Raw genomic sequence first — 26,343 nt, 5'->3', positions numbered from 1 at the left:
GGCGCAATGCATTTCTCCTGCTTCGTCCAAGTTTCAGCACGTATAAAAACCATAAAATGTACCGTGGTACTTTCTATTAATGAATACTTTTCATTCACACGCATCCTTCAGGTAGTCCCGGACAACACAAACCTGCAATGAAAACACATTTATGTGGTGTCTACACAAACGAAATCATTTCTCCATCAGTTGCTCATTACTGACATCATTTGTTAAGAGCTGATGGTTTGCTTTAATAAAGTCGTCTACAGTGACATCTAGTGGTAAACATGTGTGTTTGCCCGATTACAAATGTTTAAATTGTGTAGTCGTGGTAGATGTTTCTCTAACCATAGTTTTGCAACTATATAGGGTTCTGGTTATTTCATTGTTTATGTCGTATTGATATATCTGTGAAAAAACATGATATTCATTTATTTCGAGCTTCCTAATTCAAACCACGTTGTTAATATCGCATTTGTTGTATTATTTATCGCCCAATATGTTTATAATTTAATATTGCTCTTCAAAAGTACTGACACATATCTACTGTATAACATGCTGGTGCATCTATGCATTTAAATATTTTATCATCTATAATGAAATAACCATTATCAATTTGCCTTCTTCCCCAACAGTGACAGAGAAACATTTATTTTCATATATACTGTATATATATATGTGTATATAATAATTGTTCAATACATCTTCTGAATTTGCATAATTTAAACCACGAAAAGAATATATAAAGAATTCATTTGTGTAACTTATTTGATATAGACTTTTAACAACATCTTTGCCAATAAACTAAGAAAACCACCTTTTTTCCCAGCTGAATGTTTGACTGCAGCATTTTAACTCAAAAGTAACCTGTTTTATACCAAACAAAACCATCATCAAGCTCACCACAATTATAGAGATGTAAAATGCAGTTCTGTTTTATCACAGCAGGTAGTGCTAATGTGTATGATGGACTTTAAGAAAAAACTGAAAGGTAAATATACTGTAACAATGACAGGTGTCTCAGTTATGCAACAGTTTTAATAGCAACTTCTCGAACTAAACAATTAGCCTTTTAGAGGAAATACATATTCAGATTGTGACCTGTTTGTTGCTTTCAAGATTCAAAGTGCCCAGTGAGGAAACAAGTTTCCCTGAACAATGAAATTCTTACTTAGCTGTGCAAAATGAAAGATACACACACATACATACAACGTAAGAAACATAATAATAAAAACTAAACATATGTATATGAATATTATATGTGCGAATGTACAGTATTAACTTGTATGTGCAAAAAGCAATAGCGCAGTAACATGTGCAAATAAATTGAATGTAAATACATTATAACAATAGCAGCAGTAACGGTAACAGACGTGCAAATTGAGATGAAGCTATTCAGACAGTTTTTAGTCTGGAAAAGTCTTGAATTTCCAAAATTGCCCCAAGCAATGCACCAAATGATAAACCTTGCATATAATCTAATACACCAAAATGATTTTCTTTGAGCAACACACCACAACTTGTTAGAAAATAACAATATTAGAGGCGAGGATTACCAAAACATTGAACTCTTTTCAAAAGATCTCTGATCTAGATGTGATTTCAGCGTCGACTTTCATTCTGCTTCCCAGTCATATTTTCTCAGTGACAGTGTCTGATTCATTGTGATCATTTTAGATCTCATGATTTGTGCTTTATCATCACATTTACATCTCTTCCGTCAACACGTCGCAGATTGACTTAAACTAATTATTATCTTCTTATTCAAAAAATTATACTAACCTCACTATTCTTAGCTTTGTATACTGTGCTAGGCTTTAATGGACTAGTTTGATGCACTTATGTTTTTTGTTGCCTATGTTGTTATAATTGCTTCCAATGTTTCCTCATCTGTAAGTCGCTTTGGATAAATGACTAAATGTAAATGTAAAATGTACCTGCATATACATTTATTCATTTAGCAGATGCTTTTATCCAAAGTAACATTTAGTCTAATGGTGGATGATTGCGTCATTAACCAAGAAGTACATGTCCCAAGAAAAAAAGCATCTTGGTGCCATGGTCAAAGTATCTGGTGGTTATACCATTGTCATCTTGTAGGTGTAAGAAAACAATACTTATATACAATGGTATGATATTGTATTAAATGCAATATGACATTTACCGTGGTAGAACCATAGTACTTTTTTTAGTACGTGCGTGTGTGTGTGTGTGCGTGTGCGTAAATGGCTCCTCCTGCCACTGCAAATCGAAATCGGAGGTCTCGGACCGGAGCGCTTGGACGGTATAATCGCTTCCTCGGATCCCGAACCGAGCTCATTCTCAGTGCAATGCACTTTACGTTTTTATTTGCATTTTCTAAGCTGATCTCAGTGTAGCGGTCGGAAGGGAAGGGCAGCACGGTGTGTGTTTTTAACCAGAAACCCGTCAAATGAACTCCGTCAGAGCGACTAACCGCAGACCCCGGCGAGTGTCGAGGCCGCGCCCGGTGCCGCCGGAGAGAAACAACGCTGAAAGAGGTAAATATTTCCCTTAAGATCTCCAGACTGTGCTCGATTCACACCCGGCGTTCAAAGAGAGGACGATCTGTGTCGGTTCGTGTCACTTTCGTGTCGCGATGTGTGTATTTGCGTTCATTTATATGCGTCAGGAAACACCGAGGCTTCTCTTCTCCCCGCAGGCCGCGCTTTGTCTGACTGGATCTGATCTGCTCTCCTATCACCTATAACCCTCGTTTGTCTTGGAATTCTACATCCGATTCTTGTCAGATTTACACCGTATTGTTTCGAAATCGTGTACGAGTCCAAACGAAAGAGTTAAAGATGTAATATTTGCTATAAATGAAAGGGGTCCGTTGTTTTACGCCGCTGTGATGGTTAGCATCTGCTCTTAGCAGTACGACAGCTAACGTTAAGACAACAAAATGTCACAAACACCACACGGACCTAAAGAAATAACACCGGAAGAGCTATTCTTTGTTTAACACCAGATTACACGACACGGTAAAACCGTCACGTATGTTACTTGTACTGTGTTTACATTTGACAAAACATTACCAATGGATACCACGGTAATACCGTGTTTTGGGATATGTACCGTGGTAGCGCAGTGAGGTATAGTGGAGTATCTTGAAAAGACAATTTGACGTTGAAATGTTGTTATTTAGTATCATGGTATTGTCATGTTCTGGGTTTTCACCATAGAAGAAACAAGGACCCCAAGGGTACTTATAAGAGCAATACGGTGTGAAACACGATGCATGACGGGATATTTCTTATAGACCTGATGCCCCCAGTGTGCTTTGTTGAATCATAGGTATTTCTCTGTTAGTTGGGGTTGATAAACTAAAACAAACCTGTTTACTGTGTTGATCAACCAGTTTAAGATTGGTAGTTAGTGTATGAATTGGTTTAATGTCCGGTTAAACGTCAGCGTCTATACTGAACTACACACTTTTAAGAACCTGAGATCTGCGTCGTGTTTGTTTACCTTATTTACACTTAAGTTAGGATTGACTTCGACAGATTTAGTGGACTGCTGCATTGTTAGGTTGGTTGCTATCCAAGACACAGCTGTTAACAAAGATCATTGAGATGCGCCCCTGGGCCGTTCGGTCATTCAATTCCTTTAAGTTTAGCTAATTTGATATGTTGATCTAACATCTTCATTGGGATGTTGTTAATTAAAATCCAAAGCTGCTTGTATGAGCCGTAGGCGTAAACATTATTTTGCAGAGGCTGATGAATGGTATGTCAATGGCGCCGCCATATTGGGAAGGGCAAGAATGCACTTTAAACATACAAGAGAACAGTGGCGTTGCATTTTTATGGATATAAAGCACAACGACATTTACATTTTGCAAAGAACGGTATGAGATTTTGACGGTTTTGGTAACCTTTAGCAAAAGTGTCACGGTTTCACATAAGTAGGCACGATAAATTATCGCCCATATCTGTATCGATAATACAATTTAGACTGCTATATTATAGCCATTTAAGCCTTTTGTCTTTCTGTCGTGATCATTCTCTTGCTGCTATTAGCAAAACATTGTTGATGTAGGTACAGTATGTAGATACAGTATTTATGAATGTGTAAGTTATAGGATCAAAAGCATATTGTTTGAATCAGACTGCTGTCTGAATGCTTTCTGTCTTGTGACCTATTAGACTTGAGAAAATGTTTTGCGTTGCTCTGAAAGAACATCTATAATGTTTCTTAAAATATTTATTTGTGGACAGTTAAGTGAGAGAGGGGACAGGAAGCGAAGTGGGGGGTGGGATCGGGAAAGGACCACGAGATGGGAATCGCGCCACATGTCGGAACACTGCCCACGAGGCATGTCGGCTCTGACTATTTGTTTGTTAAATAAAAAATATACCAAAACAGTTTGGATGTTAAATCATCTTTAACTAGGTTCAAGTAGGCTTCGTACATGATTTTCATGGATAAAAGATAACTAACGGTTACCTTGTTTTCTGCAGTGCCAGTGAATGTTTTCATATAAAAGCAGATGTCCACTTTCCTAGATACTGTATATCGGCCAATATATCGGTTATCGGCTTCCAACGTTAAAGAATCATCAGTTATCGGCCAAAATGTACATATTTATGTGCATACCTATGTGTATACAAACAAGAACTTTTCAACTGGACACAAATACATTTTATTTTTAACCAACATTCTTAGAACATACACATATGTCAGGTAAAAATAAAGCCTTTAATTATAATACTCTATATTAATTATATAGCCCATATATTAGGCCTAAACCTCAAACATTGCATTACATGACTTATTTATTTTTTCAAGCTATTGTGTAAGCAATTGTGAAAACTGTTTACTTGTACTGTTACTGTATGTGTTTTGTGTGACAGTCTTGCCCTGCCCAATATGGCGGCTGACGCATTGTAGAAATGGACCAAATTTTAGGCTAAATACATTATAACCCAGCATTGTTGAGTCTTTTTTTTTGTTGGTTATACTGACATCTATACAGCATGGTGGTGAATGCCTAAAAAATCTAGTATTTTATAATTTATTGATATGAGCACAAAAATGCACATAATTGAAATGAATACTTATTTGACAAAATATTTAAGTACATCTCGTGTATATCACTGTGATATAAATAATGTAGTTTTCAAACCACATATTGCACGTGAAGATCTTACAGACAGTATTCTCACAACAGGTACTTCACCTTACAGGTTCATCACTTGAAAAACGTTCTGTTTTTGAGTGGGTTGGGTTGCAGAACGTGTGGACTGTTCACCTTTCAACTGCCTTTTGAGTGGACATTATTTATTGACACCCAGCATTTTGTTAATTTAGAGACATGCACCTGCCCTTTATTTTTGGAGCTCATGTTTGACTTTTCCATCGATGTGTGACAGAATAACAAGTTTCACGAAGCCATAAAATAGTTTTGTCTTTTATCTCGTGCTTTTAAAAGTAAAAGGTTTTTATTTATGTTCCATAGATTCAAAGTCACTGTGAATGTTTTACTTTACTGGAGTAAGCATGTCATACAGGTTTGGAACATCATAATGCTAAATGGCTGATGACGTCATTTTTGTTTTAGGGTGAACAGTCCCCAGGAAGGTTAAAGGGTCACACATACTTAGATTTTCTCCGTGTAATAATTAATTCAATTTGTAATAAAACGGTGAAGCTGAACTTTATATGAAAGAAAGGTAATATAATTCACACTTAATAGAGTGCTTTACAACTTTTCACTTAAGCATAACATGTTGTCAAGCTCTGGTCTCAGAATGATGCTTTCTCACCAAAATGAACTTGGATAGAATGTCTTAAGGTAAAGTCTTCTCTGTGATCTTTGGACTTTATGCATGAAAAAAAATTTAGGAGGCGAAGTCAAAATCACCTGAATTTAGACTTGAATATTTAAGCTCCAGGTCACAATATAAAAACTAAGAGTTACAACAAGACAATGTTTCTTATAAAGTTTTTCAGATCACCTTATAATCATCAGATTACTACATTTATAATAACTTCAATGATTCATTAACAGGCATTATAGTGCCAACAGATGAGTAGTTCATTCATATATAAGTGCATATTCATTTATGAATGAAACTCGTGATATTTATAACATTCGTGTACGTTAAATCATACAAACATTTCAAATGGATCTGTTTTACGGGTTATATAATGAGAACTCCTTTTTTAAAAAGTTTTTATTGTGTTAGTTAGCTGTATTTGTTTTTGTTATTGTGGCTTAAATCAAAACAAACCAACTGCAGTTTGATTGATATTAATTGGAACGCACAATATGTAAAACATGATTTTTGACGGCGGTATCTCATTTTCGAACCAAACTCTTAATATTCATTCACTCCTACACTATATCAGTAGTGCAGATTGAAGTGTGTGTATAATGTTCGTTTGGAGACGAGTTGACATGCAGTGTGTTGCTGTAGTTGGTGGGACACCGTGTTTGTGGTGGTTACTGGACCAGTAGCCCTGGAGAGACTCTGATGCTACCAGAGCAACACAAGTGCGTTCGCAGGATGAGCTTCATTCACTTACGGTGCTCAATTGAAGGTAAAACAGATGTCAAACACTTATGAATAACATCCTGCGATGATAAACTGATTGTTGCGTTACTGATGGGTATTTGATATAGCGTTTGGTTGACCCTCATTGCTGATATCTGACTGACTTTAGTAAGCATCGGAGACCTCAAAAAGAGTAAATGCTTATTCAGGTCGTGGACAGACAGTACTGTTTGGCATGTTTTTAGTGAATGTTCCTGAATGAATGTAAAGAAGGGAGATGTCAGTCGTGCTGTCACACGTGTGATTTTGATGAGCCGTTCTGTGACGTCACGTTTGTTTAGCATACACTCTTTGTGTTCTGCTAAGAATCGTACAATGATCCACAGGTTAAGATTTTGCTCCGTGTCCCGCCGGCAGGGTTGATCTTAGTCATTGATGCTCATAACGTGATATTGGGGTACTAATGTGAGTGAGATTTGCAGGGCGTTACCCGTTAAGAAGCCGATAGTTGAACCGTATATACAGCATCTGAAAACATAAGATTTTTCTCATTTTCTGTTTCTGTGCCCTTCTGCAGGCTCTCAAGAGCACGCAGCAATTGCTGCAAGAAATGCGTCTTGAGATGTAGCAGGTTTATGTTGGTAATTTGGGATTTGAAAGGTTTGAGATAAATGTTTTGTCTTGCGGTTGTGAAGGGCTGTTTGTAGAGGCTTTTTGTAAATCTCTTGGGTTTCTTGAAGTTGTTTCGTTCACGTCATTCAAAATGTTTCTCCTTGAATTTCACAAACCAAGACTTGTGAAATAAACATGATTGGCTTGATTTTTATAAATGATGCTCCAACAACTACATCGGGATTGAATTAGTGACTACGTTTACATGCATCATCATAATGCGATTATTAATAGGATTTTGGCAATACTGCTATTACACTGTAGCTCATGTAAACGCAATCAGTTGATTGAAATAATGTAATTAAGCTTATAATCGAAGTAACGTATGTGGTGTACGCAGGTTTTAATCGCAATTCAAGAATACAACTTAATCGCATTTATGCTGCTTCTGTAAGTCACCTCAAGCGCAAATTAATGGTAAACATGACAGTCTGAAGTTTTACCACCAACTTTACATATTTTTATGTCTTTTGTGCTGTATTTTTGGTTAGTTTAATATGTGATGATTTGGTAAGTTGCAGCAAGGTCCCGTCCGCCCCGTCGAGGATTCGCACTGAATCTTATTTTCACATTGTAAAAGTTAAATGTGATGTGAATTCTGTCTCTGGTTTTGTGATTTAAACAGGAGGAACAGATTTGTGAGCTGTAACCTCAGTAAATGGAGAATAAATGGACATGGCTGCAGAGGGGGCGTTTTGTAAATGACCTCCATCAGATCGGAGGGTTACCATGGCAATGAAAATTACAGCAATATTTTGGTGTTGCGAGTATCTCTATTGTCGAATGTGCCCTGCAGAGATTCCATTTGGTTGCTCTTCTTCGAGCGTTTAAAGTTCATTTTTATACACTCGTCCTGTATGATCAATCTAAAGCTGCTTTTCTTCCATATTTATTTTTATAACAAGGCTCATACCATTGCTGCACTTATTTCTGAATGAATGTCGCTTTCATGGTAGTTTCTATCGGCACATGAAATGAATCTCATGTCTCTCTCCGAAGAGGTCAATTTTGACCTACAGATGAGGAAATCTGGTACGTGTTTGGGCTGCTGTAGCGTGTCGGTCGGTCTTGGGTTACGAGGCTGTTATCACAGGGATGCCACGAGGTTAATTCACTCTTCTGACCTCGGTGCCCGTCGGCATGTGGCGTCACCTGCTGTTTGCAGCAGCTGTAAGGGGATCAGACTTTTGTTAACCGAGGTCTCTTGGTTTGGACGGCACTGTTTTTAATGCCTCTGAAGGGTGTCACACACCGTCTTGTCCACCCCGCAGAACTGTGTAGCTTTTATCACATTTGGATTATTGTCGCGTGTCATGATAGATCGCTAAACGTCGCTTTGACTAAGACTGTACGAGTCTCTAAACAGGCTTGACCAACTTGATTTTATCTTGAAAATATAAATGCATATCGTGTTCAGCCATCGCAGATTCATATCCAGCCTGTCCTGCCTCAAATCTGACGGATCTCTAATCTGAACAGCACATTTTTTGAGATTGTATGTTGTAAGATTTACTTCATCCAAGCCGTGTTGATATGCTGGTGTTAAATGCGAAGCACATGTGCGTTTTGTGTTTGTTTTATAGATGAGGACGTTCCTGCAGAGATGGTCGCAGAAGAATCCGGTCAAGGAGCTCAGAATAGTCCATATCAACTTCGAAGAAAATCACTGTTACCCAAGAGAACGGCGTGTCCAACAAAGACCAATATGGAGGTGGGCAGACATTGTTCCTTAAAGCAGCATGTTAACAATCTTCTCAAAACTTGAAATGAATCCTGAACCAAACTTTCTCTGCAATTGAAAATATTATGTATACCTACTTCGTACTTCAGTGTCATATAAAATAAATATACATTCCTCTCTTTTAAAGGGTGCTTCCACATCAACAACAGAAAACTTTGGGCATCGGGCGAAACGTGCCAGGGTATCTGGGAAATCCCAAGATCTGCCTGGTAATGAATCTGAGGATCTATCAGACCTGATTCAGTTGATCTAAAGTGAGAAATGGACTATAGTGAGCTTAATTTTCATGAACTGTGGTTGTCTTCTGTCTCAGTTACTCCAGCAGAGCAATACCTGCAGGTGAAGCTTCCAGATGAGGTGGTTTTAAAGATCTTCTCGTATCTGTTGGAGCAGGACCTGTGTCGAGCAGCGTGTGTGTGTAAACGCTTTAGTGAATTAGCCAATGACCCCATCCTCTGGTGAGTTCCTCCATAAACTCAATGATGCTTTTCTTCAGCATGTTGCAGGTTCTCCAACAGAACCGGCGCTAGTGAAGTGTTTTGACATTAATACCATTTCCTGCCAATGTTTAGGTTTTTCATGTCCAAGTATCTCATAATAATAATAATAATAATAATGGGCTAGTTTCTTAAAAATGTACTTAACTCATACCAGCGAGTTGAGTATCTGGTAAGATTGAGAAAATATAAGAATCATTTATCTGAAATGTGTTTTGATATTTTGAATTGGCCTTTTTTTGAGTTTTCATGTTAATTTTAGTTATCTTATTTTCATAAGTACCTTGCAGTGTCACGTCATGTAATGAATCTTTACCCTGGTCATGTACTCGGGCTTGGACGATATACCTCGATTCACACTAATAATACCTGTATAGGGGATTCCTGAAATGGCGAAGGCTTGGTTTCTATGTTTCATTCACAGCTCTTCCATGAACTACGGCTCTTTGATCAGTAGAAAGTACAGCTCGATCGAAAATCACTGCGAGATTGACTCGTTTGTAACATGCAGGTGAAAATAAAGTGTCTTTTTTCAAAGAGAAATAAACCAAGTCATAAAAAAATAATAGAGGGGTCTGAGACACAAACGCAAACACTCATTGGTAGGGACCGAGTACTCGCACATGGAGCTCATCGAGGAAGAGAGCGCATGCAAACACGGGAGAGCGACCGCACGTCAACTCGCATCAAACAGGTCAGGAAACAGGGAAGCTGCAGAAGTTCCGTTTATCTTCTAGTTAATCGATCACACATCCAGTCACTGTCACGGCTGGATAAAAAAAATGACAAAGTGTGACGCCAAATATACTTGGGAGTATAAATCATTGAATATCTCAACTGGTATGTTACGTTAATAATATTTTTGAGCTGCGGACAACTTTACATTCAAACTGCGATCGCTTTTGGAGCTGATAAATAATGAATTCCACACGGCTGAATTTATTTAAATGTTTATTAGTGAAATAATGGTTATATAGTCGATGAAAGAATAACGTCGGGTGTTTTGAACAAGTTAACCTTGTTAAAAGTTGACTACATTCGGAGAATATGCTAAAACTTCCTGAGCTTCAACCCGGTGAGCAAACAGCAATATGCAGCTCTTTTATTACCAACATGTATTCAAATGACGTCTAGCTTAGGCAATGTGACTCTGTTAGCGAAGCTGCGTAAACTACATATCAGGCATTAAATGTAACATCTAATTTCTACACGAGTTGCTCTCATGTTAAATATAAGTGTATTAATAAAGCAAGTGAGTATACATTACTTGTGCACGCTGTCGTTTCTGTCACGTCTCCCCTCAACATGACGTCATTCAACTTTCACCTTTTTGCAATTAGTGTATCATAACTGTGACTGTGTGGTCAAGACCTCTGTAAGATTATTATTGTGTTTAGTATCAGGCATGTTAATATTTTATGATGTTATTATAAAATTATTGACTAACAGAACATTTATACAAATACTTATCCCAGCTCCTTCGCTAACGCAAAAATAAAACCGGTACTGTTTAACAAATATTTTGTATCCTCTAACTTTTGATCTTGTTGTTAGCGACTCATCTAGCCGTATTTGTGGCAGCTGTGCAAGGGACTTGGTAAACTTCATTCTGAGGCGCTAGTGGGAGTAACGTTTCACTGCTTCGCAGAACGAAAAATGCGCAACGTCGTGTGAAACAGTCACAAGAAGGCGGAGCTTATCGCTGAATCCTATATTAGAAAACCGATACCCGAATAAAATATCGGGGAAACGATGTATCCGTCGATCTCTAATTAAGAAGCACCCCTTGTGTAAACGAAAGTACTTCTGTGGCCCATGATTTATAGTTTCTGCGCGACAGCACCCTCTGGCTTTCGGTTGTAGTGGCATTTAAGGATAGTTCATTGAGAAACTGAGCATTGCAGCATTGACTATGCTGTTTTAATTCGGTTACCTCAGCATTAGCGTCTCCTTCCATCATTATATCCTTTTACATCCCAGGACTATCGTTTTCTTATCTTTATTCTCCTATCATGTTCTGCAGGAAGAGACTCTACATGGAGGTGTTCGAGTACACACGGCCCATGATGCACCCCGAGTCTGGAAAGTTCTTCCAGATAAACCCAGAGGAACACGAGCAGGCCAATCCCTGGAAGGAGAGCTTTCAGCAGCTGGTAACATCTCAACGCTTCACGTGATTGTATTGACATTGCCCTAGTTTCAAATCCCATCTGTATCTTATCATCAAGATTCACAAGAGAAACATAAAGAAGCCCATTCCCGTAGATCAAAACCGAACAGACATTGCTGTAATGTGTCGATGTGGATGTCAATCGTGTGTTTTGTGTGAGCTTCACAGTCCACATTGCCTGACTGATCTCTGATCTGTGTGTTTCTGCAGTATAAAGGCGCTCACGTCAAGCCGGGCTTCGCTGAGCATTTCTACAGTAACCCAGCCAGATACAAGGGCAGAGAAAACATGCTGGTGAGACTCTCAGCTTAAAAATGCTGATCATCCAATCGGATTTCAGAATCTTATGATGTCACTTTTCAATTGTTCCTCAGTATTACGACACCATCGAGGACGCTTTGGGAGGGGTTCAGGAAGCTCACTTTGACGGTTTGATATTCGTCCACTCCGGGATCTACACGGACGAATGGATCTACATCGAGTCACCCATCACCATGATAGGCGCCGGTATGACACACGTCAAGTATTCAATAAGATCTGAAGAGGTCATGAGTATTAATCACACATTTGCTCCGGCAGCTCCTGGAAAAGTAGCGGATAAAGTATTTATCGAGAACACTAGAGACTCAACGTTTGTGTTCATGGAGGGCTCGGAGGACGCGTACGTAGGCTACATGACGATAAAGGTACGTTTGCTTCATACGTAGTGCTCAATTTAAAGCCGACTGGTGTGATGTGAGAGTGATGTAACGCATGACATCACTGTGTGTGATGCGTGTTGCAGTTTAATCCTGATGATAAGTCAGCTCAGCATCACAACGCTCATCACTGTCTGGAGATCACAGTCAACTGCAGTCCCATTATAGACCACTGCATCATCCGCAGCACCTGCACAGGTGAGCAGATCTTTCACTCGCTCTTCTGATTGGCTGGGGTTGTTTTAGTAGCGATTTCATATCGCATCTGGTTAGTGCACGTGCTAGAGCGAAACACAATGTCTTAAGGCTGATGTCATTTTGTGGATCTTTTTCTGCCGCAGTGGGTTCTGCAGTGTGTGTAAGCGGTCAGGGGGCGTCACCCACCATCAAACACTGTAACATCAGCGACTGTGAGAACGTGGGACTCTACATCACAGATCACGCACAGGTAAAATAAAGCTCCTTCATTGGTCTGTCACGTGTGTATCACGAGCTGTGCTCAGTGTGTCTGCGTTCTTCTGCAGGGCATTTATGAGGACAACGAGATCTCCAATAATGCGCTGGCAGGAATCTGGGTGAAAAACCACGGCAACCCCATCATCAGACGCAACCACATCCATCACGGCAGAGATGTCGGCGTGTTCACGTTTGACCACGGCATGGTGAGAAACATCTTTGTGTTCACACACCCCTAAATGTGGTCCGAGCGTGCTGCCAAGTATACACTGTCAACCGCATGCTATTTACATGATATTGTGTTGTCTCGTGACCTCACCACACATTTATAACGGCGATGACTCTCTGGCTCCCTCCACAGGGCTACTTTGAAAGCTGCAACATCCACAGGAACCGGATAGCAGGTTTCGAGGTGAAGGCGTATGCGAACCCTACAGTAGTGCGTTGCGAGATCCATCACGGACAGACGGGCGGCATCTATGTGCACGAGAAGGGCCGAGGCCAGTTCATAGAGAACAAGATCTATGCAAACAATTTCGCAGGCGTGTGGATTACCTCAAACAGCGACCCCACGATCAGGTATCCCATATATGTATAGGTAGATTCACTTCTCGCTGCATCTCATCAGACACGTCCAGTTCAAGACATTGGGAACGTGCGGTGCTTTTGTGTCTCTGAAGTTGAGTACTGATTTGCTGCTCCTCTTTGGGTGGTTCACAGGGGTAATGCCATATTTAATGGCAACCAGGGTGGTGTTTACATATTCGGCGATGGCAGAGGTCTCATTGAAGGGAATGATATCTATGGCAACGCTTTAGCTGGCATCCAGATCCGGACCAACAGCTGCCCGATCGTCCGGCACAATAAGATCCACGACGGACAGCACGGAGGAATCTATGTGGTGAGCGAACGGACGAAACCATTACGCATGCTGATTTAAAAGCAAACCTTTTTTAAACGAAAAATATTCTAATGCTGTGTCTCATGTGCGGTTGTGCGATGACAGCATGAAAAGGGTCAGGGTGTGATCGAGGAGAATGAGGTGTACAGTAACACACTGGCTGGTGTTTGGGTGACCACGGGCAGCACACCTGTACTCCGCAGAAACCGAATACACAGCGGGAAACAGGTGTGTAAATCACACGTCCACTTGGAGTGGCCTGAAACACTTCAGACGTACACCCGGCAGGTTAAAGCTATTGAATGTTTGTCTGTCTCCAGGTGGGCGTTTATTTCTATGATAACGGTCACGGTGTGCTGGAGGATAATGACATTTACAACCACATGTACTCTGGAGTTCAGATCAGGTCAGTGCCGGTTTTACATCAGGTGTCTGAATGTTTCAATATAGTGACAACCGATTCATGTTCATCTGTGTTCTGTCTGGTAGAACTGGCAGCAATCCCAAGATCAGGAGAAATAAGATCTGGGGCGGACAGAACGGAGGAATTCTTGTTTACAATTCAGGTAACACATCCTCCTGATCTTTTGTTTGTTTTCTGGAGCTTCTATGCGTTTACATTTCAATTGGATCTGTGTCTGTACTGAATGTCTCCTCAGGGTTGGGTTTTATAGAAGACAACGAGATCTTCGACAACGCCATGGCCGGAGTTTGGATTAAGACCGACAGCAACCCCACACTCCGCAGAAACAAGATCCACGACGGGCGAGATGGAGGAATCTGTATTTTCAACGGAGGACGAGGTGACCGCATGACATCGTTTACATTTTATTTGGCGTTAGGTTTGTTTGCCGTTTCTCATCACGAGGTTTTGTGTTCGTGTCACAGGTTTGTTGGAGGAGAACGATATCTTCAGGAACGCCCAAGCTGGAGTTCTCATCAGTACCAACAGTCACCCTGTGCTTCGCAAGAACAGAATATTCGACGGTTTTGCTGCTGGTACACATTTTTCTTTAACTATTTTAATACATTTGGGTAATGTTTATATCTTGAATTATACAAAACATAACTTTGGTCAAAGTTGGCATTCTGAGTGCGGTGTTTCTCCATTGAATTGCTCACATTGATTATTTTGGAAAGCTGTATTTTGTTTTAAATGCTGTTAAAATGTACATCTTGGGACATTTCGAGTTACATGGGAGTAATGGTGAACATGGTGTTGTTGGACAGGTATCGAGATCACAAATCACGCTACAGCAACGTTAGAAGGCAATCAGATTTTCAACAATCGGTTTGGCGGCCTGTTTCTTGCATCTGGTGTCAACGTCACAATGAAAGGTAAAATGAAAAAAAAATCAGTTTCATTCATTCTATGATCAACCGAACCCCAAATGATTGACATTGTACTTGTTGAATTTCCTTCGCAGATAATAAAATCGTGAACAATCAGGATGCCATTGAAAAAGCAGTGAGCAGAGGTCAGTGCCTGTACAAGATTTCCAGTTACACCAGCTATCCAATGCACGATTTTTACAGGTAACGCTCCACACCTGTGTCTTTCAAGATATTTGGAGCGGATATGGGCTGCGTTCTCACAGCTCTTCTGTTGTTTCTGTACAGATGTCACACCTGCAACACGACAGACCGAAACGCCATCTGCGTGAACTGCATCAAGAAGTGCCATCAAGGGCACGACGTAGAATTTATTAGACATGATAGGTCAGTCTCTTCCTCTTTCTGAATTTCTTTAAGATCAAAAACAGAGAGGTTTTAGTTTCGTTATGGTGTTAAATTTGACCCTCACAATTGTCAGTGATTTGTATTCGTTTTTTCCTCTTTGCAGGTTTTTCTGTGATTGTGGCGCAGGGACTTTGTCGAACCCGTGCACACTGGCCGGAGAGCCGACTCATGACACAGACACGCTGTACGATTCTGCCCCTCCTATAGAGTCCAACACACTGCAGCACAACTGAGACTGAGCGCCCGCGCGGACCCGACCCCCGGGGAACTAACAGACTCTAATGTGCGCAGTCTAGTGCAGACGACATTACAAGCTAGAAATAATTCAATTTTATTAAAAAGAACTCTTTGAAAAAGAAGACTGTGTAAACTTAGACGATGGAAGCTGAGAGGAAACATTTTTTATTTAAATGAATGAAAAACGAACATTCTGCTGTGGACTTGGTGATCCTGTTTCCCCAAGCCGTTCCATGCCAGCGACGGTGTAGACAAACGGGCAGTCAAGATGCTCTCGGGAAGACCGTGACGGAGATTTACGGACGACAGACGTGAGGAGAGATCAGACGCGGAGCGTACGGACTCGCAATGCTTCCCATGCAACTGTCACCATGCTATTGTAAATGTACGGATAAAAAAAGACCCAGCACTTCAATTATGGTTTGTTTTTTTAAAGATGTTATCGAGGCTTGATTTTAATGCTTTCTCATGTAGTTTTGTATTTTCAAAATCTTAAATGTACTTGAATGTCTTTTTATTTTATTAAGTATATTAATTTTGGGGTTGTTTATACCTTAGACTTGCTGTATTTGTTTTCATGTCGCGGGATGTATGTTCTTTCTGTGAAAGAGATTTGAGGAAAAAAGGATGAGAAACACTAACGTATTCTCCGGCAATGTTCGTGTAACGCGTTGGCCCACATGCATTGTGATTTAAATCCCGCCCCTTTACCCTGATTGGCTTATCGCAGGGTCATGTGGTAAAAGCATGAGACACTAGACTTGTGAAAGCATCTCATTCTCACGGCCGAACGAAAAACGACATTGCTGGAGATGTTAAAGACTCTTCTTGCTCATTTGAAGCTCTGGTGAGTATCTGTACAGTTTTATTTGCGCTTCCCCCCTCCATCCAACTGTATTTGGTGACTGTGGGTTCTCTTACAGCCGGAATTGTATGCATGTTCCATGACATCTAGACTTAATATATTGTGAAGTACTCAATAACCATTATGTAGCTGTTAGTAATTAATCAAAGGTTTAATTTCCTAGTCAAGAGGAACGTGTTACATTTTTGAAAATAAACTTTATTAGATCATTTTAGTAGTGAGTATTGTTTTCTAGATGGGCTCATGGAAATGTGAACGGGTGAATACTAACACAAACTGAAATGTATTTTCATTACAGATTGTAGATCATTTGAAACAGTTTGTTGAACTCCTCACGAGCAGCTCCCGCGTCTTCGGCATATGAACAGAATTTCCTGTGAAGGAAAAAAACGTTAATCTGACCTTTGCAATACGAAGAACATTTCTCAGAGTTATTTTGTGATAAGCAACTGTTACATGTGTTTGAGGTCAAAGTTCATTACAAAAGATAAAACACAGATATTGTATTCAGAATAACGGGAACTACAAAAACATCAATATTTTGTGATGATATGAATGTGGGAAAATGCGCAAGTCGGCGCATAAGCGCGCAATATCGAAGAAAATGTGGTATGAAAATTGCATGGATTTGAAAACAAACACATTATTTCTGTCTGTTGATCGTCTTGCAAACAACATCATCTGCATGCGCTCATGAACACACAAGGCTGTAACATTCTCTGCATTCATCTAAAGCTCTTCTAAATTCGTCATTTATTGCGAATCATTTGCGATACGTTGTGCAGCCCTTGTTTAATAATACAGCAAAAATCACTTACTTGAACATCCTGAGAGACACGGTGCTCCTCTCAAACTCTCGAGCCTTTTTAAGGCCGGACTGGATAACCTCCTCTGGAATATTGGCCAAGCGAGCTGCGTTGAATCCGTAACTTTTGGGACACGCGCCACCAATGAACTTGTACAGGAAGGTGATGGTCTCCTGACTGGGGTCCTCGCATTCATTTTCCACCATACAAGCCTGAATGAAACGGGAAGGTACATCACAAAACTAAATATAAACATTCTGATAGTACACAATGTTGCACACGCCTGCTTTGCAGTACTGATTGGCAGACAGAACTTTTACAATAAAGTACTTTTATCAGAAGTACTTTTTTATTTATTTGATGTTTAATGTTTATCCGAGTGGTCTAGAAAAGCAGTTTTGGCTGCCATGTTATCAAAGACATAGTTATTTACTCTGAAATATATATTCTTCCTTTATTTACCCCATGACTTCCTTTCTTCTGCACAGCACCAAAAACTAATTTTCTGTGACGTACTGTTATATACCTTGGATATGACCAAACAAAATAATACATTACCAATAAAAGACCATGGGGCTTGTATGTTTTGTTACAAATAACGTTATGTTTGCGTACAAACTGAGGGACAAGTATTTCCTGCGGTGTATAACAACGTGTCAATATCAGCAAAATGAAAGACTGACTGACCATGTGTCCGAGCCGGACGGCAGGATTCTGTGCGTGATCCTCCACCAGCGAGTGGTAGTGTGTGGAGAACAGGGTACGGCAACAGATCTTCTCTGACAGCTCTTTCACCACTGCGCTGGCGATGGCTGTGCCGTCATACGTGGCCGTGCCTCTGCCTACATTTAAAGGAGGTTATAGCATATCTGTTTCTTCAAGTCAAATATGATATTTTATCCAAGTAGACTAGTGTGTATGTACCCAGTTCATCAAGGAGGACGAGAGAATGATTGGTTGCGTGTAGTAATATGCTGGCCGTCTCGCTGAGCTCCACGAAGAAGGTACTCTCACCTAGAAAACATGTATTCTTTAATCAAAAACAATTCAGTCGTGTTTGTTTTTTCGTCGTGAATTAAACTGAATTCCAAAAGGAAGTTGACTTGTAATATCAGAAATCAAAAACATGGTTCAAAAGAGTTTATTGTGCTATTCTGGGAAAGGCCACGTTCTTCCACACTGGACCATAAAACAGTCCCATTTATCGATTTTAAATATGGATGAAATATTTGAAATGCATCAATTCACAATCTTGCTGCACACAATGCATGGACAGAAGATGGAAAAGGAGCATAAACCTACCGGACATGATGCGGTCAGAAGCGCCGAGTCGAGTGAAGACTCTGTCCACCGGTGTGAGACGCAAACTGTCAGCAGGAACATAACAGCCCAACTGAGCCAAAATCACCACCAGACCGCACTATCAGACAGTCAATAAAGAAGAAGAAGAATGAGAGAGAACCCTGCCACAGCATTTTCTTCCTTTTGATAGCAGGATTATTTCATTCATTGAAATGATAAAACAGGTCATAGTATTCGTTTGGGGTATATATGGGGTAATATATTTAATATATACTGTATATTGCATATTTAAAATAAAAACTATTAAATAACCGTTTCACAAAGTGTGAACTGCCATTTGTTTATTCCACAACTAGTCAAATCTCAGATCTTAATACTACTTTTTTAACTTATACAAACTAGAAACACTGTTTTACAATGAAATGAAGTTGAGGCATTAAAATGATTATCAACCAGAAATTCTTTGAATAATGACAACAAGAATAACAGCTTAACACAAATGGTGAACTGCCATTTGTTTGTTCCACCACGAGTCCTACACATCTTATGGTACAGTCGTAGTGTCAGTTGGTAATACACTGGTACTTTGGGCAGCTTTGTGGGTATTTTTCGCAATCAGAATTTCAGTTTGAAGTTCACGTAAGTGAAGTAACACTTAATTATAAAAATCATAAACAATTTCCTCACCTGTCTTTCCTCACCTGTCTCATCAGTGTGGACTTGCCTCCCATGTTTGGCCCAGTGACTAGAACACAAGGAGCATTTGTTTTCATGTACTCTTGACCCTCGTCCTCACTGTCACCAGGGCAACCGATAAAGATGTCATTGGGGATGAAGTCGTCGCCAAAGAAGGTCTTGGTGACACACGGGTGACGGGAACCTCTCAGATCCAGGAAGGGAGAGGGCTGACACCCGTCTCCTGGAAGAACCATCTCTGGTCTGACCATGGGTCCGTCACTGCTCTGACTGTACCGGGACATGCTCAACAACACATCTGCAATGACATGAAGATGAACAAGAGAAACAAGTGCAACATCAAGTCATTTTAGGTAGTTTAGAAGTACAGGCGGGAAATTGGTCTCTTACCAAGAACAGCCATGCACTCCACAGCGGTTTGCCAGTCTTTGTAATTCTTGTCAAAATTGTAGAAGAGTCGTCTCATGCAGTCCTTCAGCGCAGCATCTCTTTTATCCTCCCAGCTCTGAAGATCTGAAAACAGCCGCTCAATTTCTTTGGTGGAGTAGCGCTTCCATCCCTTCTTCGTAGATCTCACTTCGTATTCCTCTGGAAGGCTTCTCTCAGAAAAACTGTCGGGAACTTCCAGCTGGTAACGGTTCCTTCCTGTTCCCCAATACGACAACGTCTTACAACCCAATCTCTTCTTTTGTCTGTCCAGGTATTCTTGCAGCTCTTTCTCACAGTCTTTTATTCCACTAAGAGCCTGGTCATACTCGGGGTCAAAGCCAGCTTTTGGCGTTATCACGCCAGTGGTGCGAGCTTTCTGATGGTCGAAAGCAGTGTCCCAACGTTTGAGCTCCGGATCAAGATCAGGGAAAAGCCCATCTTCGTGTTCGTTTTTCAAAAGCACAACCTGCCTCAAAAGCTTTGACCGAAATCCCTCAGCAACGGGATCCATGACCGACACGACTTCTTTCATGACTGTGAATCCCTCGAGCGCCGCAAGAAAGTCAGCGATCTTACGTTTGCTGTAGACGAGCTCTTCGTACAAAACTGCACGGGTGTCTGGATGGTCCTGTCCTTTCAGAGGAGTACCCATGCTGTGGATTTTACTCAGTAGTCTTTCAAGATCCGGAAGCTTTTTCAGTAGGTCTGCAACTTCGGTAGATTGGGACGGGGCACCCATCAGATCCTCAAGAGCGTCCAGGCGATCCGCAATAGAGGATGGATTACAAAGCGGAGCGCAGAGCCATTGCTTAAGCAGTCGTTTGCCAAAGGGAGTACAACAGGTCTCTAATCGTTCAAGCAGGGTCCCTTCTGGACCCCCGGTCGAGCTGTTCTGAAGGATCTCAAGGTTGGCAAGGGTCACTCCATCCAGCACCATGCGTTGACGGGTCTTTTCAAAAAAACATGACGCCCCGCCTGCTTGCTCCATCTCAACATCCACAGGAACATAATCCTCGAAGTTGCCCATGGAGACAAGCTCCTGGTCCACGAGACACTTCTTCAGGTAGAAGATGCAGCCGCCAAGTGCAGAAAGAGCTAGTTCGTACCCCTTCTTTGGAGTGAGACCTAAAGAGTCGCTTTCAGACGTCATCGACTTCAGAGTTGGAGGAAGCACTGATCCTCCGTCATGGTTGCTTTCTTTAAAGTAGTCTTCCTCAGCAAATACCTTGAGGGTCTTCTGGGCATCCCAAAACTGTGAACCGGCATTGAGTCCCTCCTGCAGAGCAGATGACAAAACGGCTTTAAAGATTTTAAGCGTCTCAGCAGACGGGTTGCCCTTCTCAAACAGAACCTGGGCAGGAGAATAATGTGCCACCAGGGTACGCAGACGGGAACAGTGTCGGTCGTCTTGAAACTGTCCAACGTGGAAGTGTCCCACAGAGGTATCCACAAAACACACCCCGTAGACGTGGCCGTGACCTGCGCTGTCCTCTTCGCTCTTCTCTTTAATGCTGAGCAGATACTTGCTTTGGGTTCCTGAAGGGGCGCCGTCGAGCACGCTGTAAGTCTGAGTGCCCCGCGTGATGATTCGACAAACCTCACGCTTGACCACGCGGTCAAACTTGGTAGGACGCGTCATGGCCTTGCATCTCGCTTCCATCATCTCTGGTGTCTCGGTCTGTTCCACGCGAGCCACTTTGTAGCCCTTTTGAACAAGCACGTCTGAGAAACGACCAAAGCCAATCTCAGGGAAGCCGGAATGGGCCCAGGTACCCTTCATGAAGGTGAGACCCAATTCGTTGACGCCGATCACAGCATCCATATGGTAGAGCTCGTAGAACTTGCCAACTTTATAGAACAGAACCGCATCAAACATTTCACTCTTCAGCTGCCACCAGCGCCGCATTCCAGGCGTAGTCTTGTTCAGAAATTCCTCGGGCACGTACAGTGTCGCGGTGTCGTAGTTTTCTTCAGACTGCCGTCTACGCCGGGCATCTTTTCGTTTGCCGTCTTGAAGCCATTCCAGTTTCTCGTGGTCCCACACGGTGGAACCTCCATCCAGTCCGCCCGTACCGCCGCTCTCGAAGTTGTCCGGTGCGGAGAAAGCAGAAAGCCGTGACTTGCTGTCAGAGCCCAGAGATGGAGTGGCAGGTTTTGCTGGAGCTGGCTTTGGGGTGTTTGAGGGAGACGTTTTGGTCTTTGCTTTATTAGGTTTTTCAGAGCGTTTGCGCTTCACTGGTTTCACAGGGCTATCTGGTTCGATCTCAGGCTCGCTCCCTTCTTCTTCCTCACCCGCACTGCTCACCACATCGTCTTCATCCTCATCACTGCTAACTGTCGCTTGATCCGGTTTGAACTCTTCACCAGAGTCCTCGCTGTCAGATGCCACCACGATGCGTCGCCGCTTGGACTTCTGACCTTTCTCGGCTGCAGCACGAGATGGACGCCGGCTGGGCTTTACCCTATTTTGGACCTCTTCCTCAGACATTTCCTCATCTGATATGGTCGATTTGTCAAGCTATCATAAAATATAACAAGTCACGGTAAGCTAAACATTATGAAAATACAATTGAAGATAACCGCAATCTGGTGCAATGTTTGCAAAAGATGAACAAACAACAGTTATGATTGAAATGTATTTAAAAGACCTGAAATTTGTGATTTTACTTTAGGTTTAGCGCTGCTCACCTCCATATCCTCTTCAGCCGCCTCTTCTTCATCTGAGGGATCCATACAAATTGGCATCTTCAGTCTCTGTTCTGTATTGTCCTTCATCGCGAGGTCTGCCAGCTCCATCGCCTTACGAATCACAGGTTTACCACTGAAAAACACGCCGCCTGATTTGGCATCCGCGCTATCAGAACCTTCAGGACAAAAATGAATTCATGGTCGGACTTGAAAACATTTTTCAATTGTAACAATTTTCATGGCCATTGCTTACCTTGATACTCCCTTATGTATTTTGTGTTAACCCATCCACGGGTGGGAGGCTCATCGAAGAAGTGCACGTGAAGTCTTTGATCTCGGCCACGGCCCCTCATCTGCTGTCCGGTGAGAGGTTGAGGCACAACTATACAAGGCCACCAGGGATGCCCCTCCATCTTTGCCCATACAAGAGTACCGGCACTGAACATGGATGAAGAACTAGAGAGTAAACAAAAAAGATCATTTAAAACTAAATAATTGCAATTTTCCCAACATTCAGCATTAATTCAACATTTATGATTTAGAAACAATTCTCTGATTTCTCTTTACCCCGTCTTTAAGCTCTTTATAAACCAAACGACTGAAGTTATAGCCAACAGCTCTCTGCGTTGATATAAACGTTTAAATTGCACAAATACATATCAAGACCCCTTTAAAAAGAAATACATGTAATTGCATTTGATCAATTATTAAACATACAGAGCTAATGTTTTTGCAGTTTTAAGTGTAGGCCAAGTGTATTTCACTGTATTTAAACATTAGTAAAGTAGAACTGTACATAATATGATTTTTTAAATATCCAATATAATTCACATACACACACTAACGCCTACAAAGGGTGCATAAAAAACATGACAATACAAACATTAACTCAGTATTCATATAAATGAATTACATCAATACATATAAATGTAAAATGTAATGTCAAATGTAATATTAATAACTATATCTTTACCTTGGTAAAGATTTTTGAATGCCATAAATGACCATAGTCTAAAATAAACAATTCTATAAAAATAGCTATTAGCCACTTACATATATATATATATTTATTGTCTTATATCATATAATCCTAAATCCTTTATAATTTGTACAGTAATAATAACGGCAGTGAAGAAAGTTAACAGAATGTAGTAAACTATCAGTTGTCATAGTGATTGTATGTAACATGTGCTCTTGTTGGTCAAGGGGAAAGTGTTTATTATAATATTATAGTAAAGTACAGTCACCGTGTTTCCTTTACTACACGTCATGATTAAACTACCGTCATTGCGATCCTCGTAAATCTGCGGGTTCTTTCAAAACAACATCTTGCTAAAGTTTCATCTTATGTAACTGTAATGCAACAAACGCATAAAAGTGATCTACACGCGTTCTGCGCATATACGGACGATCTGCGTTATGACATCAAAGTACCGCGAGAGCTTTGCTTGTGTATCGCTCTCGCGCTACCGTGACGTCATTATCCGATCGGTCTGCGCACACGCGGCGCCGCGTGAAGTCAATCACGCCCACAAACTCCCGCCAAACAACACACATGTAGCAGGACGACGTAGATGCGCGACGTATATCGCGTAAACGGTCACGTAGTGTTATTACACTGTACATTGATTTCAAATAAACTGACGCCAGATATAAATCCTACGGTCCTCGAATACCGTCACGTGTCCAAACACGTTCACAACCTAAAAACGCGTCAATACGAAGCGCTCTTGGTAACCGTTATTAAACCGCGTATACTTCTTAAACATATACCGCGGTTTGTTGCTCGTAAATAGTGCCGCTTTTACACGACCCACGTGTCGGATAAGACCGTGTTGTTTTCTGTAGAATTAGTTAAGAATTAATTTAATATGTTCTTGCACCGTTATTAAACCGCGCGTACTTGCCGAACGGATACCGCGGTTTGTTGCCGACAAATCGTTCCGCAAAGATACCGTAAGGTAATACCTTCATGTCGGTGTATGTCAATGATAACAGGCGCACAGATAAGCGCTAATATTGACGTACGTGTCGTGTTGTGTGGTGAGGTAACGTTACCACAGCTTGATTTTACGACAAATACCGCACAGTTCAACTTCGGTTACTATAGTAACACCGTGGATTATTTCGCCGTACCTCTGTTTTGCAGCAACTGCTTTCTCTCCAAAGAGTTTCGCATGGCCGCCCTTGGCTTGAGCTTTCAGCGGCTTTGGTGTCGTTCTCTTGCAGACTTTCGCCTCTTCTTTAGGAGACGTGTTGGATTTGTCCGAAGGCACATCTGCTTCCACCGGTGACGGGTTTGATTTGGACTTCGCCACGGGCGGCGGCGACTTTGTGAAGAAATTGAAGAGGGAACTTTGCTTCGCCATGTTTTGACGTGAAGTCGATCAGAATATGAAGCAGTTATTCATTCATCGGGCCTCTACCGACCCGAGGCGACGGCTTCGCGGGAAAACGCCACCAGAGTACGGAACGGGAAGAGGCGGGTCGACTGACGTCATCAAGCGAGTGTGAACCAATAGGAGTTTCTGTGTATCATTTTACACGACCCACGTGGCGGATAAAAGACCGTGTTGTTTTCTGTAGAATTGGTTAAGAATTCATTTCATATGTTCTTGTTTTATTTAGTACAAGACACGCGTATTTTGAGAAAAGCTAAATGAAAACGATTCATACAATTACACGGGATGTAAAGGCATAAAACGTGATAAAAATAACATGTGATTTTGAATTCCGTTTAAAAAACACACTGTATTGTAAAACATTCATTTTAAGGGGTGAACCTAAACCAACGTGTGACTGAATAGATACAATTATTTATTTATACGGCCACAAACGCACTGAGCCCCATTCAAATCTTGGTGAGTTTTATTTATACGACATATTTGTACACTTGACATCTGTTAATACCTTCGTTTCATTTCGCAGAATAATAATGTGCTTTATTGTGCATTACAGTTCGCTTTGACGCCAGTAGGGCGCAGTGTTGGCTCGTTTAAAATCCCATTTTAACCTTCCACAATAAATGTTGATTTATAAAGTTTTTGATGGACTGTATGAAAAAATCATTGTTTAGTAAAGCTGATCATTAAATCAAAAATAATATCTCCTGCAAACTGTGTATTTGTCATGTGTCTGCCCCTTATTTGTGGGAGCTTCTTACTCTGACTATTTCTAGTGTAAAATAGTGTGTATTCCTCATCAGCTAGAAAGTGCTCAGTGTCTATATTTGTTAACCTCGAAGCTTCAACATAAGCAGACAGACCCCATACACACACGTGCACCGTCATTTAGCACCAATGCTTTGTATATTAATAACTGGTCTTGTCTCATTGTTCCAAGGTTACTAGAGAGGACAGGACGCGGTCCATACCCAGACCTTACAAATGCTGTGATGATAGAGCTGGACGAAGGACGTGGCCATTCCACACAATTTCAGCCGCTATACGATTATTAATGATAATCTTAAATCAAATGTTTTTTATTTGGCCTTGTTGTGCAGCACTGTTGAGCTTGTGCAGAGGCTGCAGCTTTTGTCAGAGGGGATCTGGAATCCCCTGGTTAGACCTGCTTTCCCTCTGAGGTTTTTTTCTCCTCCAATGGAGTTTTGGGTTCCTCGCCACCGTTTGTATACTGTTTTGCACTGTTTTTATAGTCTTATTTAAGAATGTTTTAGTTTTTATTTAATTAACACTGTATATAGGAATTTATAGTGTGTCTGATATTTGACCCGTGTTTTGACTTCCATAACCTTTTATGTTTTGCTCATAGTCAATGTTTTCTTGTAATTGTAAAAAGCGCTATATAAATAAAGATGACTTGACTTGACTGATTAAGTAATCTGTGTTTGTGGAGAAAAATAATCCACCAATAAAAAAAGGTCCACAAAGCCCATATGGATGTGACTGAGTAGTCCTCCAGAAGCTTATAAAGGGGTAAAAATAA

The 26,343-nt window shown here is 41.0% G+C and overlaps 2 protein-coding genes across 3 annotated transcripts; one reads left to right on the top strand and one right to left on the bottom strand.

Moving 5' to 3' along the window:
- The first annotated feature begins 2,170 nt into the window (after positions 1-2,170).
- On the top strand, positions 2,171-16,687 carry fbxo11a (F-box protein 11a). Of its 2 annotated transcripts, none has more exons than XM_079473475.1 (22): positions 2,171-2,501; positions 8,756-8,883; positions 9,041-9,122; positions 9,227-9,371; positions 11,434-11,563; positions 11,791-11,874; positions 11,955-12,087; positions 12,160-12,266; positions 12,365-12,476; positions 12,620-12,726; positions 12,803-12,940; positions 13,096-13,313; positions 13,455-13,635; positions 13,741-13,863; positions 13,956-14,041; positions 14,125-14,201; positions 14,295-14,438; positions 14,524-14,634; positions 14,866-14,973; positions 15,063-15,171; positions 15,256-15,354; positions 15,479-16,687. In XM_079473475.1, exons 1-22 carry the CDS (start codon positions 2,414-2,416, stop codon positions 15,606-15,608), a joined length of 2,640 nt encoding a protein of 879 aa, XP_079329601.1. In that variant the 5' UTR covers positions 2,171-2,413; the 3' UTR covers positions 15,609-16,687. The 2 variants fall into 2 exon arrangements, 1 of the variants encoding a protein (XP_079329601.1); XR_013787588.1 differs by having other exon boundaries at positions 2,210-2,501; positions 15,063-15,113; positions 15,479-16,685.
- msh6 (mutS homolog 6 (E. coli)) lies at positions 16,557-24,910 on the bottom strand. The gene is made up of 10 exons (XM_079473474.1): positions 24,535-24,910; positions 22,652-22,854; positions 22,399-22,574; positions 19,672-22,228; positions 19,287-19,579; positions 18,586-18,703; positions 18,208-18,297; positions 17,971-18,125; positions 17,296-17,495; positions 16,557-16,851 (listed from the first exon to the last, which is right to left on the bottom strand). The coding sequence occupies exons 1-10, from the start codon at positions 24,765-24,767 to the stop codon at positions 16,770-16,772; spliced, it is 4,107 nt and encodes a 1,368-aa protein (XP_079329600.1). The 5' UTR covers positions 24,768-24,910; the 3' UTR covers positions 16,557-16,769.
- Positions 24,911-26,343: the final 1,433 nt, after the last annotated feature.

Source organism: Barbatula barbatula (genome assembly GCF_947034865.1).
Source record: "Barbatula barbatula genome assembly, chromosome: 14".
NCBI classification, from domain to species: domain Eukaryota; kingdom Metazoa; phylum Chordata; class Actinopteri; order Cypriniformes; family Nemacheilidae; genus Barbatula; species Barbatula barbatula.
This window is presented reverse-complemented; position numbering and strand designations above follow the sequence as displayed.

What these genes read in the sequence shown, in the direction of transcription:
- fbxo11a (XM_079473475.1), top strand. Translation starts at nt 2,414, where the DNA reads ATGAACTCCGTCAGAGCGACTAACCGCAGACCCCGGCGAGTGTCGAGG. An exon ending in GAGAAACAACGCTGAAAGAG is followed by an intron (nt 2,502 to 8,755) that starts GTAAATATTTCC and finishes TTTGTTTTATAG; the next exon opens with ATGAGGACGTTCCTGCAGAG. An exon ending in AACAGCGACCCCACGATCAG is followed by an intron (nt 13,314 to 13,454) that starts GTATCCCATATA and finishes GGTGGTTCACAG; the next exon opens with GGGTAATGCCATATTTAATG.
- msh6 (XM_079473474.1), bottom strand. Translation starts at nt 24,767, where the DNA reads ATGGCGAAGCAAAGTTCCCTCTTCAATTTCTTCACAAAGTCGCCGCCG. An exon ending in GCAGTTGCTGCAAAACAGAG is followed by an intron (nt 22,855 to 24,534) that starts GTACGGCGAAAT and finishes TTTACTCTCTAG; the next exon opens with TTCTTCATCCATGTTCAGTG. An exon ending in GTGTCTCTCAGGATGTTCAA is followed by an intron (nt 16,852 to 17,295) that starts GTAAGTGATTTT and finishes TTTCCTTCACAG; the next exon opens with GAAATTCTGTTCATATGCCG.